At 43.0% G+C, this 21,966-nt stretch overlaps 1 protein-coding gene across 2 annotated transcripts in view; it reads right to left on the bottom strand.

Moving 5' to 3' along the window:
* Positions 1–7,780: 7,780 nt before the first annotated feature.
* LOC143288058 (serine/threonine-protein kinase NLK-like) overlaps positions 7,781–21,966 on the bottom strand; it is a 90,891-nt gene continuing 76,705 nt past the window's right edge. Inside the window, exons 7-10 of one of the 2 annotated variants that reach the window (XM_076596323.1) lie at positions 20,105–20,293; positions 16,961–17,165; positions 15,787–15,883; positions 7,781–9,719 (exon numbers count right to left, since the gene is read on the bottom strand). In XM_076596323.1, coding sequence (XP_076452438.1) covers positions 9,623–9,719; positions 15,787–15,883; positions 16,961–17,165; positions 20,105–20,293 — 588 coding nt within the window. In that variant the 3' untranslated portion in view covers positions 7,781–9,622. The remainder of the gene's footprint in view (positions 9,720–15,786; positions 15,884–16,960; positions 17,166–20,104; positions 20,294–21,966) is intronic. The other variant, XM_076596325.1, reaches the window with a different exon arrangement.

The following is a 21,966-nucleotide window of genomic DNA, read 5'->3' as shown; positions in this document are numbered from 1 at the left end:
GCTAAGCATGGAATTTTATTTATTTTGCAAACGTTTTGGTGCAGATAGTAAAAAAGGGAAATTACTCTGTAATTAATGCTAGGGGACTTAATTTATCACAAGTGAGTCTTGAAGGCCTTGCCTCTCTTTTTTTTTTTTTTTTTTTTTTTTTTTTTGCTGTTGTTTTTTAAGAAATAAGGTACTGGTCAACAGTTTATCAAAATTTCAAGACTTTTACAGACCCTGATTGTGAAATTTTTTTTTTTCTCCCCCCAAGACTTTTGTCAGCCCAGGAAATGGCTCTCTTCGTTTTCTCCCAAGACTTTTTCCAGACTTCCATGACCTGACGTGAGAACGCTGCTGACTGCACAAACAGGGGTTATAAGCCGCAGTCAACAGGCCAGACATGGGGACAGAGGTGGGAAGGTCACAATACACTGTACACAGATCCCCCAAGATCCCAGCCACTCATTACACTGTTCCACACACGGCAGAACTGGCAAAATATCTTGGGTGAAAACGTATTCAAAACGACCAGTTAAAGCAGACACGCGACATTTGTTCCTTTTTACAGGAAGGAAGCATACAAAGACAGACATGCCGCCAACACACAGGGCGACTGTGAACATGTTCTGTTCTGATGAAATTGGTCACATGTCTATCCTCTCACTCTGTGTCCATGGGGGAAAGCGGAACACCCCCCACCCCCACCATACCTCCTCTCTGTACATTTCAATGCAACACATGTGCATCCTGATCTTCCTTTCCAGCAACACAACACCCCCACTTGCAAAGAAACCATCAACATGATCCAGACACAAACTTCAACTTGAGGAAGTTCAGCCTTTTTTCTGAAAACAAAACCAAAACGTAACAAGCGTTTAACAGAAATCTTTAGTACTCGAGTCTGTTCCGAACATCTTAACACTACTAAAATTGTCTTCAACACTGCCAAATCTCCACCAACACTGCCAAATAGTCATCAGCGTTGCAAAAAAAAAAAAAAAAAAAAAAAAAAAAAAAAAAAAAATCATAAACATTGCCAAATATTCATCAACATTGACAGAAATCTGTCAAATTCTTCCAAAAAAAGTTTTTTTTTCAAATGATTTCAAGAAGCATGCAATGCCCCCTGAAATGGGTAAAGAGCATTAGATATACATCTCGCCCCATACATCTCCATTTTTTGCAAAACAATCAGTGTGCATGTTGCGATAAAAACAGACAGGCGACAACAACAGAAACAAGAAAACCCAAACCAAAATACATTTTTGTAAATAATTTTTTTTTTTTTTTTTTAAACAGAGAGAGAGAAATACTGAAGCAGAGGCAGAACGTATTCAGAGATGGGATTTTGTCAAAAACCTAGCAAAACAGCATACATGTCATGACATCCATTCAGAAATGAAAATGAGTTTGCATCCACACCAAATGGTTCAAAACCTGCCAAACCTATCATCCAGTTTACACACACACACACACACACACACACACACACACACACACAAGCTAAAATCAAACACAAACACAAACCAAACCAAACCAAAACCTGAAAAGAACATGTTTTAAAAACAAACCGACAATAAAAGTCAGCAAGCGGTGAAGACAATACTGCTGGCCTGATAATTCATTACATCGCCCACTGCCATGATGATATGATATGCTCAGCATTGACTGAAGGACAGACGAGGCGCACGCACGCACAACGCGAACAATACTGTGGACTGCGTGGAACCAGGGAATGAACGGGAGCAACTACACAAGCAGCGCTCCGCTCTGAGCGAGACTTTTTGCCACACGGATGGTGACGACAATGACGATGACGATGACGATGATGATGGAACAAAATATGCATAGTTCTGGAATGGAACTGAGCAGCAGGCATGGAGAACAAGTGAGGGGCCTGAGCAGGTTTTGGTGCTTCACACCGTTACTTCATTAAGGTACAGACTTTTGCTCTCTGTTTTGTTGATGTTGTTGTTGTTGGTTGGTTTGTCAACAGCGTCTGTTCCCCCAAAATGTCTCGTCCTGTGTGGCGATTTGCTTTCCTGGTTATTTATACTGGCCTTAGTTTTCGTTGTCTGCAGGACTAAGAGACACATACAACGCATGCACTGTCACAACAGCCCTGATTCATAACTGCTCACTCCATACCTCTGGGACTGAGGAGTGTGTGGGTGGGTGGGTGGGGGTGTGGGGGGGGCGGGGGGGGGGGGGATAGGTAGCACATAACAGATTCATACCTCTTGTGCATCATCCACTTCCTTCAATCTCTCTTCAGATATGTCAGGGAGGGGAAGGGGGGTGGTGGGGGGGTGAGGAGGGCGCTTCACTGACTCATACATCTTTTGATGTTCTCTCCCTTTTTTGTTTAAAAAAAACAAAACAAAACAAAACAAAACAAACAAACACTTGATTCATCGTCAAACCTATCAACCTGTTCCAAGAACAAGCCACAGAGTGCTGATGTGACTGACACATGTATACTGATACAGTAATGCATTGGATCTCCTGAAATGCATCTCTCTCTCTCTCACACACACACACACACACACAAGCACAGTTTCACAGCCTCCCATACACATTTGGACCTGACATCATTGATAATACAAATAATAATGGTAGTAATAAATAAAACCAAAACCAAAAACCGAAAAAAAAAACAGTAATGAGGCAGATTTTTACCCAGAAAAAAAAAATCAAGAAATATGAATAAACAACCTAAATAATCAAACAGACTTGACCCAAAGCTCATTTATGTATCAGCAACCAAATTTTAAACTGTGATTAAAAAAAAGTCCAGTAAAAGAATTTAAAGGGGGGAAAAAGGGAGGGAAGGGGGGGGGGGGGGTAACAATGACAAGAGGACACAATAAAAACCCAACCAGATTATGGGACCTGCGTGAGCGCGACACAGGGCAGTCAATGCATCGTTCTTCTCCAAGCTCTATGTACAGGAGACACCATATATAAAAATAACACACTTCATATATAGCTTCTTTACACCGACACAGGGTTTACATTTAACACACCCAGTAGGAATCTCCAGTTCACTCTCAAAACGCGTAGCGTGTACATCTATGTACAGAAAACTGCATAATAAGAGAATATATTAAGGGTGCGTCCAGCTCACACCCTGTTCATCCACTCTGTTTTCAGTACACATGATGCCAACAGTTTCTTAGTTTCATTTCACAATATCGGGCAAGAACTGAAAAGATGGGGCAGGGGTCGGGGGGGGGGGGGGGGGGGGGGGCATACAGATATATCTGTATCAATGAATAGACACATCAATTCACTACCTAAAGCACACTCATGCTTGCAACATTAAAACTATCAATGGGTGTATCAAATCCACTGTTAAATAAAATCAAATACTCATTAACATTAACCTATCAATGGATGTGCAAATACTATCCATGTTTGTCATATTTTAACTATCAAATTGATGTGTCAAATCCTCTACCTATAATAAAACTATCCATTGTTATGTCACTGAATAAATCAAATTGACCATCTTAAATACTAGCCATTGTTATGTCATTGTGTACATCACTACCTAAAAAAGTAAAATATTACCTATAACTGGACCTTAAACTATCAATTGATATATCAATACAGAACTTAAACTCCTAACCATTGATTCATCACTGAATTTATCTGACCCACTACCTAAACTCCTAACCATTGATACGTCACTGAATTTGTCTAACACACTACCTGAACTACTGTCCATTGATACGTCACTGAATACATCTAACCCACTACCTAAACTACTGTCCATTGGTACGTCACTGAATATATCTAACCCACTACCTAAACTCCAAACCATTGATACGTCACTGAATATATCTAACCCACTACCTAAACTACTGTCCATTGATACGTCACTGAATATATCTAACCCACTACCTAAACTTCTAACCATTGATACGTCACTGAATATATCTAACCCACTACCTAAAGTACTGTCCATTGATACGTCACTGAATATATCTAACCCACTACCTAAACTACTGTCCATTGATACGTCACTGAATATATCTAACCCACTACCTAAACTTCTAACCATTGATACGTCACTGAATATATCTAACCCACTACCTAAACTACTGTCCACTGATACGTCACTGAATATATCTAACCCACTACCTAAACTCCTAACCACTGATTCATCACTGAATACATCTAACCCACTACCTAAACTACTGTCCATTGATACGTCACTGAATATATCTAACCCACTACCTTAACTCCTAACCATTGATACGTCACTGAATACATCAAACCCACTACCTAAACTCCTAACCATTGATATGCCACTGAATATATCTAACCCACTCCCTAAACTCCTAATCATTGATTCATCACTGAATATATCTAACCCACTACCTAAAATACTGGCCATGTTTGTGGCTTCCAACAATCGAAGGACCCATCAAATCTGTATCTAAAATGCTGGCCATTCCATGTCACCTTATTCATTCTACTGATTGTGTGCTTTACTTTTCTGAAAACTGTTTAACTTTTGCTTGTGCCGTTTTGTTCAGTGAAGTCCTCTTAGCCACGGTCTTCACTTCCAATGACAAGAAGAAGAAGTTGTGAAACAGAAGTCAGTCTGTGAGATTAACAGTCCTCACTGTCCAGTGCTTGACCTGACTTGACTTGACTTGACTTGACTATCAGACGGTTGAGGCCCCGTCAAGGGCCTGTTCGTCGTCCAAGATCTATTTACTTATGCGCATGCGACGTGACAGGCAATGTCAAGTACAAAGGTGGTGGTTAACACTGGCAGGCAGGAACATACACTGAAGGCTGCTCAGTCCAGTAGCTGTCCTGGCGGCTTTTAAAAGAGTCAACAGATGGTTCTGTTTCCATGAAGATCTCTGCGGGTGTTAGTCCTTCCAGGAATAGTTTGGGGTTGGTTTGTTTTTTTTACTCCTCTTTATCTTCTTTTTTTTTTAAACTGATCTAATATATATATAAAAATATATATAAAAAATATTTCTAATAAAACTGTCAGTGCATTCTTAAGGTCATCTTTCTGGAACATGCACAATTTAAACACACACACACACACATACACACACACACACATCTGGTGACTACCACATACTTGCTCACCCCACCCCACCCCCAACAAAAAAATACACTTGTTTGTATGCTCTGAAAATATTTCTGTTCCTTACATGGTGCTTTTAATTATAATATTCAAATCTAGTAATCTAATCCACAAAAAAGTCCATTACTTTTAATTCACTTCTTAATCATTACATGGTGCTTTTAATTTTATTCAAATATAGTAATCTAATCCACGAAGAATTCCATTATTCTTAATTCACTTCATTTTTTTTGCTTTTTCTTTTATTTTGAATAAATCCAGATATCAGATCTCAACAGCTCATAAATGACATTTTCCACATGTTGACTTGATTCTGTTAAAACAGCAGGGGCATGAAACAAACAAATAAATAATTAGGAAGAAAGATAATTCATCTAAAAATAAAGGTGATAAATCTTCCAGGGAAGGATCTAATTATCTACACTCCCATTCCCAGTTTGTCACCACACCTCATGTCTGTCAAGTTTGATTGAATTTGTTGCTGTCGTTTGTTGTTGTTGGTTTGGTTTTTTGGGTTGTTTTTGTTTTGTTTTGTTTTTTCTTCTAGCAATTAAAATAAAGATAATCTTTATAATCACTTCCCATTCACTTAGTCCCTGATTTTATTCTTCAAATTACACAACATGAACATTCCATAAAAATATTTTTTTTAAATCTATTCCCACAGACCCCCTTTTCCTCTCATCCTTCTCTGACACACAAACACAATTTCACATAGACATGCAACATTTAACCAACACATTATGAACATCCATCCACCACATCTCTGAATGCCCAAAGAAAAACTGCCCCCACCACTCCCCCTACCCAAACCCATCTCCAGCTCCAAGAGATATTTCAACAGCACAACCTTGGCACTCAACAAAAAGATCATTGAAACCTCACTCCATTCCACAACACGCTATAGGAGAATAATAATGATCATCATAGTTCCAACTTTTTCTTTTTTTTTTCCAAGGCCAGTGTTTCTTCTATCCAACAAGCCTGAGAGAGATACAAACAGTTGCTTATAGTATACCGACAAAGGATTTACGCAACAACATGTGAACTGTGTCTGGATAAACTCAAGTATAGCATGCAGTCACACATACACACACACTCATGCACTGAATAAAAAAAAAAAACCCAGATAATTTCTTTTCCACTAAAACTTCTACTTGTGGTGTTGTGGGGGAGGTGCTGATGACGTGCAATCATTACTTTGTGCATCCTTCATCCCCATCCACAACCGCCCCACACCCACAACCCCTCCCCGCCCCCCCACCTCCCTCCCCCTCCCCTCAACATGCTGTGACTTGAGAATGGGAGGAGAGAGGGGTAGGTGTTAAGAAACAGCTGTAGTGATAAGGAGAAAAACATATGACATCACTGTACGACAGCAAGCAGCCGTCGTCTCCAACCAACCAACCACACACACACACAAACGAACAAACACTAGCCTTCTTGTGACAAAAAAACAACAAAAAAACAAAACAAAAAACAACACACACACACCACCAATAATTTTTGCGAATGTCATGGCCTCCCATATCTCCCTCCTACCACACTGAATAAATTACAGGTAACAACAACATCTGTTCCACTCTGGGAAATGGGGGAACACACTGGTCGTCACTACTGTTGTTGGCGGTGACCACCTTAAACGTAGGCGTTGGCACTGTTGGTCTTGGCTTGCTCGCTCGCTCACAGAAAAGTTCCCAGACACTCATGCTCACTCGCTGAGATCATCAAACACTCTGAGCATCAGCCACCACCACCATCACTACTACTACTACTTCAGCAGGCTGAGTTTGGCACTGAGTCAACCGTGAGCAAAGGTTTAAGCGATCTCAGGTTGAGGTGGAAACCAGTGCAGGCACTTCCTATCGTAACAGCAATATATCTTAATTAGTTAAATTAATCACCCTGCATGTGTTAAGTCAGCGTTTCCTCTGTCTGCCTGAGAAAGGAAAACGTTGTTCCTTGATCTAAAAAAAAAAAAAAATAATAATAATAATAATAATAATCAACCTGTGTGAGGCCTGCTGAACAGGTGAAAAGAGATGAACACAAAACATGTTCATTATACATCAACACACTGACCCGAACAAGCACATACGTATGTATACAACACACTGACCAACATACAAAATCACTCAGCAAAACTTCCTGGAAACAAGAGTGGGCAACTGCTTGGGTGTTGTTACACTGACACACAGCGTTACAATCCCCTGAAGAAAGGTAAAGTGGCTGCCAAAGTCTGTGTGTGACAATATCAGTTCATGTCTATGGTAATACGCATGTCTTTTCAACAGACAAACACATAAAACGCATACACAAGCATGCACGCACGCATGCACTCACACACGCACACTGCTCCAAATTCATTAAGAATTCACTGTGTGTTTAAAAGGAAAAATAAAAATTAGGCAGTCAGTTTAAAACAGATTAAAAATACCACCTATACCCCCTTTTTCTCTCTCACACTACTATAAAACCCACTTCAAGCCATTCTCGAATGGTGTCTGATTCCATGCACGCAACAAACCCACGCACTATCTGAAGCAGTCGGATACATGTACATGTGGACACACATTAAACGACAGGTTCACCTTCACACATCCACCCCCCCACCCCCCCAAAGATCACTATTTACATTTTCAGCATACATGATTCCTCCACCTCCTCCTCCTCTCTCTCTCTCTCACTACTCTTTGTTGACATGATTCCTGATCATAGGCATTTCTTCCCAAGCATACTCACTCATTATCTGACCTGATTTCAGTGTTTTTTTCACAAACATGTTTCATTTTCATAAAACATCCAAAACAAACCCACAAAAACAAACAAACCAAAAAAGCACTTTCCCTTGTGTTGACAAGGAGGAGGAAAATTGTTCTCTCATACATTGTTTACAACTTGGAAAATGGATGAGAAAAAAAAGTAAATCATACATGGAAACAAAAGAAAAGAAAAAAGAAAAAAAAACACACAAGTCTTTTGCATCAGACTCACAAAATGTTCTCCACTTCAGTCTTGTAGTACTTGTAGCTGTTGATTTCACATCAACCTCTTTTGGCTTTGATTCACTCCACAGTCATAACTCAATGATAACAATCATAAAAAATATATTTAAAAAAAAAAAAAAGCACACACACAAAAAAATGATAACTCCACCTCAACCGTTTTCAATGTCATCTGAAATGTTGGCTTTTCTCTCTGTCTCTCTCTCTCTCTCTCTCTCTCTCTCTTCACTCTCCTAAGCAGTAACTTTGTTCCTTTGGTCCTCCCGTGTTAAAAGCCTGTGGCCACTTTCCACGTCTCCAATCACACAGACGGCTTTCTATTCCTCTCTCCGCTTGGTTCTCTCTCCATCCTCCTTTTGCAGGGAATTTATTTATTTTCTTTTTGTTTTCTTTTGGCTTGGAATTGAACACTCCCTCCTGGAAGATGACAGTGCATTTCTGGGGGGTCAGCCCCAAGCCACACTGAAGCGCAGTCCTCAGGGCAAGCGAACCAAGTCAAGGCAGGGTGTACAGCCTGCAGCCCTCCCCTCCCTGTTCTCATCATCATCGTCGTCGTCGTCTTCTTCTTCTTCTCCACACACCCTGCTTGATCCTCGGTTTACACGACAGTCAGTGGGGGGCTGGGGGGTGGGTGGGAGTGGGGTGGGAAGTGGAGGGGGGGGGGCCTTATTCCTGACACCCACCACCTCTCTCCTCAGTCTCTCTCCTCCTCCCCTCCTCCTCCCTTTTCCATCTGTCAAACACACTCACCCTTCTTGTCACCACCCCCTCTCTCTCTCCACAACACTGTGGCCATGTCTTTCGAAAGTCTGTCAAACCAGAGCCATTGCCAAAGTGACACACTTTGGTAGCTCTTCAAGTCAATCAATGTCTTATCCCCTCCACTCCACTCCACCCGTGAGTCAACGCTTCACGACAACAAATGACGTCACACACACACACACACACGAACACACACCACCGCTCTCCCCTCAGGTCAGGAACAGAGCACACACAGCCCCCTGGGAGGAACCTTCAGGATACAGGTGGCAGCGCGTATGGCTGGTTGCTTGCTGCAGCAGTGGGGTGTTGGCGGTGGCGGTGGTAGTGGTAAGTGGTGGGTGACGCACACACACACAGAACGACTTATCAAGTCCAGCGCTTGCCAAGATGCGACGAGACGAGGTGAGGTGAGACCAGCATGTAGGCAACTGCGTGAATGTAGGCTGATTCATCCAGTAGTCCTCCGCACACACACACACACAACACACACACCACACACACACACACACACACACACACACACAAACAAAAAAACACCCAGCAGGCTTGGCGTGTCTAAGTCACTCAGTGCCATACATGCGGCGAGGGCGGGAGCTCTGAAGGCATGGCCACCTGAGAGCTGCACAGACCGACAAGACCAAGATGAAGGTCACACAGATGGAGGTCAAGGTCAAGGTCAAAGGCTTAGTGTCCAAGGTTGTGGAGAGAGAGTGGAGGAGAGGTGTGGAGTTGTGAGGTGGGCGGGGGTGGGCGGTCAGCGGCCAGAGGGGACCGAGGACCCCAGGGCAGCGGCCAGCTGACCATAGCCCACCGGCCCCAGAAGGCTAGAAGAGTTACGGCTCCTGATGCCACTGCACAAATAGTAACAACATAACACATACGTCAGCGCTCACCGTCTCTCCTTTCTGCTGTGCGCTCGCTTCGTACGCGCCAGCCTTTTTTTCTTTTTTTTTCTTTTTTTTCATTCTCCCCCCCGTCTCTCCCTCTTTTTTTCGCAATGCCCTCACTCCAAACGCGCCAGCCTTTCTTTCTTTTTTTCTCCCTCTCTCCTGTATCCCCTCTGTCTTCTGCTGTGCACTCAAACTCCATACACGCCAACCTTTTTAATTTTTTGTTGTTGCCATCCCTCCCTTCCTGTCTCTCTCCCTCTCTCTCTCTTCTGCTGTGCGTGCCCTCACTCCCTACACGCCAGCCTTTCTATGTTTCTGCCATCCCTCCCTCCCCTGTCTCTCCCTCTCTCTCTCTTCTGCTGTGCGTGCCCTCACTCCCTACACGCCAGCCTTTTTATGTTTCTGCCATCCCTCCCTTCCCTGTCTCTCCCTCTCTCTCTCTTCTGCTGTGCGTGCCCTCACTCCCTACACGCCAGCCTTTCTATGTTTCTGCCATCCCTCCCTTCCTCTCTCTCCCTCTCTCTCTCTTCTGCTGTGCGTGCCCTCACTCCCTACACGCCAGCCTTTTTATGTTTCTGCCATCCCTCCCTCCCCTGTCTCTCCCTCTCTATTCTGCTGTGCGCTTGCGCCGTACGTGCCAGCCTTTTTTTTTTTTTTTGTCTTTTCTTCTATCCCACCCCTCCCCTCTCTCTCTCTCACCCCCTTCCCCCCCTCATCACTCCACGGCCCACCCACTCAACAGTTCTAAGGTCAGAGACAAACCAAAACATATTTCATTCTCTCTATTCCCTATCCCCACCCCCCACCCCCACAACACCCCACCCCCTCCTCCCCCCAATACCACCGTCTCCCCCTTTATTACCTTCTCCTTCTCAAAGTTGGCTGTCTAGTCAGACAAATCAATCTGACCCCCACCCCTACCCCCACCCCTGATAACCTGACTCTTCACTACTCATGATGTCAGATTTGTTCGTTTACTTGTTTGTTCATATTTGATGTCCTGTTCTGTTTAGTAACGAAAAGCTGTATGAAACAAAAGGCACACCTAGAGACAAAAAAAAATATATATATATATATCCCCTCCCTCAGTCACTTCCCCCAACTCGATCCTCTCCCAATCCCCCACAACCCCACCATTTGAAAATAATTTGTTTGTTCCTTAAAAAAAAAAATTGTTTTTTTAGAGAAACAAATGTTGATGTTGTACAAACATGCTCCAATTCCTTCATATATCCAATGATGTACCCTCAGTAACTTATACAATTTTTCTTTTTTTACGTCAAAAAGTTAGCAATCAAAATGTCTCTCTTGCATCCATAGCATCGAAGTTTATTTGCGTAGTAAAAACCATGCCAAGAAAAAATGATAAACTGATAACAAATAATCATGCTTTCAGTAACTTCAAATGAAAACGGTTTTAGTTTGGCAAGGGGATAATAAAAATGGGAAAGAAATAATTATTAAAAAAAAAAAAAAAAAAAGGAATCAAAAAGCAAAAACCAAAAAGTTCAAGCACGCCTACGGAAACGAAAAAAAGTTGTGGATCCATTTAATAAACACAACAGCATTATCTTTCCTTCTGATTCTTGTGACAGAGGCTGTGTTTGGCTGTCATATTTTTTTTAAACTGACAAAGTCCATAGCGCAGGCTTTAAAAACATCTCTCTGACTGAGCCAACCACGTTATCATATTTGATGTAGTTCTCAATTCAAAAGGAGAGGCAATAATCTTTTCTGTACTTCTCATTTTAATTGACAGACAAAGTCCACAGTGCAGGCTTTAAAAAGATCTCCGAGCCAAGCACAATATCACATATAACTCTGTCTTGTAGATATTGTTCTCCATTCCTAAAATCCACCCAAATGTATATGGAAAATATTTAGTTTCAAAATATGACTGTTTCCTGAGTTTTTCTTTCTCCTTAAACTTCTCTATTTTCTTTCTTTTTTCTCTTTGTTTTTTCTGGGTTTTTCTTCTTTTTTTTTTTCTTTTTTTTTAATCAAGCACTCTGTACAGTCTGTTAATGCTAATCACATTGAACATCTTATTTTCTTGACTTTTCTAACGTTTCTCATCCATCACTTGTTTTTAATGTTTATTATTCTTTTTATTATTATTGTTATTATTATCATCATTAATATCATTACATCATTATTTTTATCATCATCACTATCATTATTGTTGTTATTGTTGTTTCTATCATTACCATAATTCTTTTATTTAAAAAAAAAAAAATCATTATCTTTTGCACCATCACGATTATTACAAATATTTGACACTATCACGACTGCTATCATTACCAATGATTTATTTTATCATCCTGACTGTGACGGTGAGAGGTTGATGGAGGAATGGGGGGTGGGGGGGGGAGATGGGGGGTGGGGGGGGAGAGGGGTCAATGTGCAGCAGCATCAGGAAAACCGAAAGCCGACAGGGGAAGAAGAAAGAACAAACCAGCAGCATCAACAAGCACGGCATGTCAAAGCGTCATCAAAGAAACAGAAAAAGGAATGGTTGGGCAGGAGGTGGGGGGTGGGGGGGGGGGAGGGCGGGGGGTGTCAGAAAGTGGCTTCTCAAAACTCCACACACACTCATGTTCCAACAAAATCAACACACACACACACACACACACACACACGCACGCACACACACACACACACACACACAAGCACACACACACATGTAAACACGCTCGCAATCATGCATTCACACACGTATCCACACACACACACACACACAAGCACACTAAATCACACATGTGAGCACACACACACATACACAGTCACACACTATACTCACACACAGAGACACAGACACACACACTCTTTCTCTCTCACACGCACACACACTCTCTCTCTCTCTCTCTCACACACACACACGCACACACACATACACACGAAAAACGCAAAATAATGGTGACAAAACACATCAACATAAGCCAGAAAACCATACATCATGAATGCTCAAAACATACGCCAGGTAAAACCCAACACACAGCAATGCAGTTTCCGTCCAATACAAACACAGTCAAAGAGGTGCAAACACATACACAAGTTTAACCTACCACTACACAAGACAGTAACAGAAAGACAAAACAAAAACAAAAAAAAGCAGGTGTCTGCTGTCCACAGCTCTCTTTCTACACACGACTACCTGGCGAAACATTCAATCTACACCCACAGAAGTCTACAAAAGAAAAAAAAGACAAGTAAAATACACACATTAAGACAGAATACAATCTTTTTTCTTTCTTTCTTTTTTTTTTTTTTTTTTTTTTAAAGTCAGCATATTTTCTTTGTATTTTCCTATCTAGATATCATAATAACTAAATAAAAGAAAAACCAGCAACACACACTGATATTCTAAAAAGCGTCTGGAAAAAAACTTTTCTTTTTTTTTTCTTTTTTTAAAGTTCCTTTGGATATTTCTTTCGTTTAATTTTTTTTTATTTTTTGTTTTCTTTCTTGGCTTGTTTGGCTTTTAACTCCATATAAACCATGGTAACAAGTAAAAAAAAAAAAAAAAAAAAAAAAAAATTTAAATTAAGAAATAAACAAATGAAACTAAAATGAGAAAACAAACTTTAACAGAATTGTTTTGTGTTTTTGTTTTCTTTTTTTTGTGTTCGTCCAGATGTGTTTTTACTTTTAGCATGTGCTTTTGTGTGTGTGTGTGTGTGTGTGTGTGTGTGTGTGTGTGTGTGTGTGTGTGTGTGTGTGTGTGTGTGTGTGTGTGTGTGTGTACATATGTGCATGCATGCATTGTGTACAAGTACGCTTGTGCATGGCATGCATGCATGCAGCACATTTTCATTCCACCAAACAGGAACAAACAAGCAAGATTCTTATTAAAAAAAATATAAAAATAAATAAAATTTTTAAGCAAAACTACAGAAAAATCTGCAGTCATTCAATTCTTTTCAAACAGGACTGAAGCATTCTGGAACACACCACACCAACAATGCCAAAGTCACTGCATCACAAACCACACACACTATCTTTAGTCCCAACAAGAAGTGACAACAGGGAAGGTTTGCAGACTCACTTTCGTCTGATTTTTGTGGAGATTCTTCGGTTATTTTTAGCGAGAACCGCATGCACCTCCATTTCCTGTTTTCTCCAGGTCACCGAAAGGCTAGAATTTTGTCATAGATATCACTGTCCTGATGAAAAGATTATGAATAATTTCGGTGACTATTTTTTTGCAATTTCACGAGATACATTTGGTTTTCTAATTAAAAGGAGGAGTTTGTATTATACTCCATGTTTGGTGTTACATATACTTACCATGTCAAACTGATGCGAACTAGGCCTATTGGTTTGCTCTGCTTGGCCAAATTTCGCGCGGCTAACAGTGAAAAGACGGGCCTTTAGTCTTCTACGTTGACTTTAGAGCGTTTTTCTTGTCACATCTCCGCCATTAGATAATCAAACTGACCCATTTATAACCTCTGCCGAAAGTTGTCCGAAACAAAAACAGTGCAAACTCAGACAAACTAGCTGCAGTGGTGGGAGGCCCATGACGTCATATGACCTATTTCTCGCACTGCAAGCGACGAAGGGTACTCCACAAACGTGGGCCTTCAAACACCCGATTGTCTAGTCTTGAACTGGATTGGACTGGATTGGATTGAACTGGATTTCACTGCATTGCATGCACTGGATTGCCTCACTTCATGTTGCACAGCATTGCGTCACATTATATCTGGCTGGGGTTGTGTTGTATTTGGTTGTGTTGGGTTGTGTTGGGTTGTGTTGTGCTGTAGTGTGTTGCACAGCGCTGTGTCACATTATATCAGGCTGAGGTTGTGTTGGGTTGTGTTGGGTTGTGTTGGGTTGTGTTGTGCTGTAGTGTGTTGCACAGCATTGCGTCACATTATATCTGGCTGAGGTTGTGTTGGGTTGTGTTGGGTTGTGTTGTGCTGTAGTGTGTTGCACAGCATTGCGTCACATTATATCAGGCTGAGGTTGGGTTGTATTTGGTTGTGTTGGGTTGTGTTGTGCTGTAGTGTGTTGCACAGCATTGCGTCACATTATATCTGGCTGAGGTTGTGTTGGGTTGTGTTGGGTTGTGTTGTGCTGTAGTGTGTTGCACAGCATTGCGTCACATTATATCTGGCTGAGGTTGTGTTGTATTTGGTTGTGTTGGGTTGTGTGGTGCTGTAATGTGTTGCACAGCATTGCGTCACATTATATCTGGCTGAGGTTGTGTTGTATTTGGTTGTGTTGGGTTGTGTTGTGCTGTAGTGTGTTGCACAGCATTGCGTCACATTATATCTGGCTGAGGTTGTGTTGTATTTGGTTGTGTTGGGTTGTGTTGTGCTGTAGTGTGTTGCACAGCACTGCGTCACATTATATCAGGCTGGGGTTGTGTTGTGTTTGGTTGTGTTAAGGTTGTATTGTGCTGTAATGTGTTGCTTTTTGTCACACAACAGATTTCTTTGTTGTTGTTTTTGTTGTTGTTGTTGTTGTTGTTGTTTGCTGTTGTTTTCTTCTTCTTTAAAAGTTCCAGTCTAATTTGGTGTTGGTGAAACTGACAAAGACGGTTTGAGCGTATGTGTATGTGTACGTAAAGTGAGTGAGTATGTAGAGTGAGTGAGGGAGTGAATGTGTGTGTGTGTGTGTGTGTGTGTGTGTGTGTGTGTGTGTGTGTGTGTGTGTGTGTGTGTGTGTGTGTGTGTGTGTGTGTGTGTGTGTGTGTGTGTGCTGGTGTGTGCCTGTGTGCGCATCTGTGCGAGTCTCTGCGTGCGTGTGCGTGTGTGTGAAATGACTTACAGTCTCTGTGTGGGTGTGAGAGACTGATGTGTAGGTATGACACGCATGTAGGTTCATGTACGTGTTCACCTCTGTGTGTGCTTTCCCCCCCTTCCCCCTCCCCAGCAAAACTCTAGAACTTTCTGTCTGAAGTGAAAACAAAAACAAAACAAAAAAACAAGCAAAAAATGACAACCATTAAACAACAACATGGCCAAACATTTCTCAAGACTCACACACCACCACCACCACCGCCATCACCAGTACCACTCACTTCTGGAAGCTTTTGTAGTTGAAAGAGTTGGGGTTCAGTGTTAGGGGAACTCGCTTGGAACGCTGCTGCTGTCGAATGATAAAGTCATGTAGAGCATCTGCAAAACACACACACACACACACACACACACACACACACATATGCACCGAGTCAGATCACAGTCAAACCATAGCACACAGGTGAACGTTAGGCAGTGAGAAAAAAAAACGTTAAAAAGTCGCCCATTCCTCTGCAACTCAAAAAGGTTGGCGCTGTAAGAATCAGAAGACAATGCAAAAAAATCATCAACAACTATAACTTTTTTTCTCTTCTTTTTTTTTTTTCTCTTCTTTTTAAAGAAAAAACATATGAAGAGAAGCAATTCATAAAACCATGTGACAAAAAGAATCCTTGCAGTTGTCTTCCTTGTATTACCACTTCTCTGTGTTGATGTGTGTGTGTGTGTGTGTGTGTGTGTGTGTGTGTGTGTGTGTCTGTATGTCTGTGTGTCTGTGTGTGTCTGTGTGTGTGTGTCTGTCTGTGTCTGTGGCACTGTGTGTCTGCATGTGTGGGTGTGTGTAGGGGGGGTTGCTGTGGGGGTGTGGGGAGTGTGTGTGTGTGTGTGTGTGTGTGTGTGTGTGTGTGTGTGTGTGTGTGTGTGTGTGCGCGCGCACGCGCACGTGTGCCTCTTCATGTACATGCATCCGCACATAAATGTGTGTGTCACTGTGTGTATGTGTGCACGCATGTGCCAGTGTGCATTTATGCATGCGTACATGTGTGCATGTGTGTGCGTACGTGCACGCATGACATCTGCATCAACATTCACGTACAGACACACAGAGAGAAAGACAGACACAAAGACAAAAAAAAAAAAAGAAAAAAAGCTGCACAGTCCACCCCCACCACTCCCTCCCTCCACCCCCTCCCTCACTTCCTCTCTCCCTCCATCTCTCCTCCCCTCCACTCAACTCGAACGAACACAGCTGATGGAGGTGAGTTAGTCCTCGAAGTCGTGGTTAAGGGAGGAGGGGAGGGGGGGGTTGGGGTACTTGAAAAGACAAGAGAAACACAGAAGAAAAAAAAAGAAGAAGAAGACGAAGAAAAAAAAACAAAACTACACAGCCCATCCCCACCCTACCACTCCCCCACCCCCTCCACCCCACTCCTTCCCACCCTCCCCCTCGACCCTCACCTCGAACACGGCTGACGGAGGTGAGTTGGTCCTCGAAGTCGTGGTTGAAGGGGGTGGGGCACTCAGGCTCGCAGTCGCTGCAGAACTGGCGCTGGCTGACTGTGGAGGCCGGCACACAGCAGGTGCACATGCAGGAATGGAAGCGAAGGCGACCCTCGTCCAGGTAAGGGTGGGTCAGGGCGTCTTTGGCCGTGATTCGTTTGTGCTGGACAACAGACCGACCGAGGGAAAGGTGAGGGTGATGTTGTATTTTTGACTCACTTGTGTAAAACAAAGTGAGTCTATGTTTTAACCCGGTGTTAGGTTGTCTCTGTGTGTGTGTGTGTGTGTCTGTGTGTCCGTGGTAAACTTTAACATTGACATTTTCTCTGCAAATACTTTGTCAGTTGACACCAAATTAGGCATAAAAATAGGAAAAATTCAGTTCTTTCCAGTCATCTTGTTTAAAACAATATTGCACCTCTAGGATTGGCACAAAAAAATAAAAAATGAAGCCTAATTATATGCAAACTGAATTTACTGTTATATTTATATTTTTTTGTATTCTCTAAACTTGGCACTTTGATCTGATATTCTGACACAACAACAAGAGCAGTCATTATTATCATTTTTTGTTCAAACAGGAACTTCTTTTGCTAAGCATGGAAGTTTTATTTATTTTGCAAACGTTTTGGTGCATGTAGTAAAAAAGGGAAATTACTCTGTAATTAATGCTAGGGGAGTTAATTTGCTTTAAACGATCTTTCTCATTTTAAACATTACATTTTGAAATTATACTCAATACATAAAAAAACAAGTGAGTCTTGAAGGCCTTGCCTCTCTTGTTCAATATAACTTTAACAGATTGTGTGTAGTGTGTGTGTGTTTGTGTGTGCAGAGTGTGTGTGTGTGTGTGTGTGTGTGTGTGTGTGTGTGTGTGTGTGTGTGTGTGTGTGTGTGTGTGTGCTGTGTGTGTGTGTGTGTGTGTGTGTGTGTGTGCTGTGTGTGTGTGTGTGTGTGTGTGTGTGTGTGTGTGTGTGTGTGTGCAGAATCATAACGGATTTTTGACAAAAAGCGTCGTCTATAGCATATGACGGAAAATGGACTGGCCTTAACTGTTGCTGGTTTTTTTTTGGTTTTTTTTAAAGTAAATTTTCTGGCTTGATTGTTTCTTTATTTCAGTCCTTGTCTTGCATCAACATCTGCTTACATCTAGTCCTTACGACGGAGATAAAAAGTTCACTTTGTGACACATGAGAGTTACTGAAAGAGCAAAAAATCACAAAAGCAAAAGTAATAAATTTGAAAAAAAAAAAGAAAAAAAAAAGAAGAGAAAAACACAACACACACACACATACACACAAAAACATCCATCAAAAAAAAAAAAAAAAAAAAAAAAAACCAACATCAAAGACAGCTCAGCGGACAGCTGAAAGCTCAGCCGAAGTAATCAGTACGCCCATCTTTTTCTCCAACTCTCCCCCTGCCTCCTGCCCCCTGCCCCTTGAATGTGATTGTTGTTTGTCTAGACCTGTCGCCTGGATGACGCCGTCGCTGAGGCGTGGCCGTCTGTCAACATGGTGCCTCCCTCCAACATGTCACTGGCCCGTCTCCCTGTCTGCCTGTCTGTGTGTCTGTCTTCTTGTCTGTGTCTGTCTCCCTGTCTGTCTCTGTGTCTGTCTCCCTGTCCATCTCCCTGTCTGCCTGTCTGTGTGTCTGTCTTCTTGTCTGTGTCTCCCTGTCTGTGCCTGTCTCTCTCTACCTGTCTGTGTCTGTCTCTCCCTGTCTGTATGTGCCCGTCTCCCTGTCCGTCTCCCTGTCTGTCTCTCCTTGTCTATGTGTCTGTCTCCCCGTCTGTCTCTTTGTCTGTCTCTCCCTGTCTATGTGTCTGTCTCCCTGTCTGTCTCTGTGTCTGTCTCTCCCTGTCTGTCTGTGCCTGTCTCCCTGTCTGTCTCTGTGTCTGTCTCTCCCTGTGTGCCTGTCTCCCTGTCTGTCTCTGTCTCTCCCTGTCTGTCTCTGTGTCTGTCTCTCCCTATGTGTGTCTCTCTGTGTCACTCCGTCTCCCTGTCTGTCTGTCTCTGTGTCTGTCTCTATTTGGCTCAACATCTGTCTTCCTGTCTCCCTTGTCTGTCCCTGTGTCTGTGTCTGTCTCTCAGTCTGTCTTTGTCTCCCTGTCAGTGTGTCTGTCTCCCTGTCTGTGTCTGTCTCTCAGTCTGTCTTTGTCTCCCTGTCAGTGTGTCTGTCTCCCTGTCTGTGTCTGTCTCTGCACATGCACACGCTCACACACAAGTCCAGACATGGATGGACATACACACACACACACACACACACACACACACACACACACACACACACACACACACACATATGGATGGATGGATGGATGGACAATGAGGCAGAACAATAGCTCTCACATTATACAGTCATTTCCACACCACTCCACTTCACACAACTCCAGTCCACACTACTCCACTCCATTCCACACCACTCGAAGCCATTCCACACTACTTCATTCATTTCCATACTACCCCACTCGATGGTGCACTACTCCACTCCACACTACAGCACTCCACACCACTCCACGCCATTCCACACCACTCAAAGCCATTCCACGCAACTTCATTTTCACACTGCCCCACTCCATGGCGTACAATTCCATTCCAATCATAACACATTACTCACTACTCCGCTCCATACTAATCCACTTCATTCCACACCCACACCACACCACACCCACACCACACCAACACCAACACAACATCACACCACACTAACACCATGCCACACCAACACCAACACCACACAACACCACACCAACGCCACACCACCAACACCACACCAACATCAACAACACCAAGTGACCAACACCAACACCACACCACACCAACACCACACCACCACCACCACCAGCACACCACACCACACCACACAAAATCACATCAACACCACACCACACCAACACCACCACACCAACACCACCACCGCACCACACCACCACCACACCAACACCAACACCGCACCACACCAACACAACACCACACCACACCAACACCACACACACCAACACAACACCCACACCACACCACACAACACCAACACCACACAAAACCAACACAACACCACATCACACCACACCGCACCAACACACCACACCACAGCACTCACAGGGTTGAAGACCAGCATGCGGGTGAGGAGGTGGACGGCCTCGTGGTTGGCAATGGAGGACAGGCTGTAGAGCTTGGCGTGGGCGGGCTTCCTGGGGGCCTGCCGCAGCACGTGGGCCCGGGCGCCCTCACAGGCCGTCCCCATGTCCTCCAGGGGCGGTGTGCCCAGCAGGTCGATGATCAGGTCCAGCTGGAGGAGGGGAAGGAAGAGAGAGAAACGTCACTGTGGGGTTTTGTTCTTGTTTTGTTTGTTTGTTGGTTTTTTTTGTAGTTTTTTGCTGTTTTATTTTTCTTCTGTATGGTGGGTCCGATTCTTTCAACTACACGTATGCACACACACATGCACACACGTGAGCACACACACACACACACACACAAACAAACACACATGAGAGACAGAGTCTGTTTTTTTCTGCTTGCGAAGCAGGTTCATTTCAATGAAAAAAAAAATATATATATACAAATGAATAAATAAAACAAATACAAAAATAGAATAAAAAGAATAAAAGAACAAAATTATACCCCCAAAAAATATATATAGTGCTTTCTGTTCTTCTTCTTTAGACAGAGACAGACAGACTCAGAGGAAGAGACAAGAGACAAGAGTCAGTCAACAAGGCAGCCATGAGGGAGGTGATCACTCACAATAAACTAAGTCAACATAAGAGTGTGAAACTGAAAGCGCATTATAAGTATCAACACTGGGCACAAGCACACACGATGCGAATGCACACACACACACACAAACACACACACACACACACACACACACACGTCTGCCAGACTGGGCATCTGCCAGCCAGAACAGGGCAGGTCATCAGTGCCACACACACACACACACACACACACACACACACCAATGCCTGGTTATCATGCCTGATGCACAAATGGCACTATCTCCTCCACACTACCCCACCATTACACTGGCACAGACGTGCAACTTCCCCGGGTCAGCACGGCAAGAGGTTCTGATTGTTATCTCACTGTCCATCCATTTCATTTTTATGGTGGGGGGGTGATGGGGGGGGGGGTGATCGGGGGGTGGGGGGGACTACAAACAAAACAAAACAACACCACACTGGAAATGGAAAATGAAATTGATGAACATTTTATAAATGATTGAATGATGCAATTATCAAGAGGAGTTTCCCAGCCCGCAGTCTAAATGTTTTTTGAATTCAGAGCACACACAAGTTCTGCTATGCAGGAATAAACAAACTAATAAGCAGGCCACAGAATGGTTAACATCTTTTATGTATAATAACAGATCTTCATATTTTTTTATATATGGCGCAGTTATCTGTTTTAGGGCAAAACGAGTTCATAAAGACAGATATATTGAGAGAGAGAGAGAGAGAGAGAGAGAGAGAGAGAGAGAGAGAGAAACACAAACACGGAGGCCTGGGGTGGGGGTGGGGGGTGGGGGGTGGGGGGGGGGGGGGCGGGGGCGGGCGCGGGACTGAATACACAATGAATTCCAATGGGGAGACAATTCAATGTCATCAACTTGATGGGAAGCACTGAAAGAAATAACATCCAAAACAGTGAAAAGAGAGAGAGAGAGAGAGGAAAAACAAACTTGGAATTATCAACTATGCCTCCCAACTTTTTGCTGCAACCACACAGCAAAAAATTTCACTGTTGTGCCTTTTTTTTTCTTTGTCATGTCTAACACCCCAAGGAATTCCCTGTTTAGCATTTTCTCCGTATCAACACTCGTCGTGTCCATCTTTTATGCAAAGTGTTTCAAGCATGCGCACATGCACATGCACACACACACACACACACAGACAAAGTTTTGATGTTGTAAAGAGTTGAGTTTTTAGGCGAGCAACTGGCCGACAAACTTACAACCTACGGTCA

This window comes from Babylonia areolata, chromosome 12 (assembly GCF_041734735.1).
Source record: "Babylonia areolata isolate BAREFJ2019XMU chromosome 12, ASM4173473v1, whole genome shotgun sequence".
Lineage (NCBI taxonomy): Eukaryota > Metazoa > Mollusca > Gastropoda > Neogastropoda > Buccinidae > Babylonia > Babylonia areolata.
The sequence above is the reverse complement of the archived record's forward strand: the minus strand, read 5'-3'. Positions and strand labels throughout refer to the sequence as shown.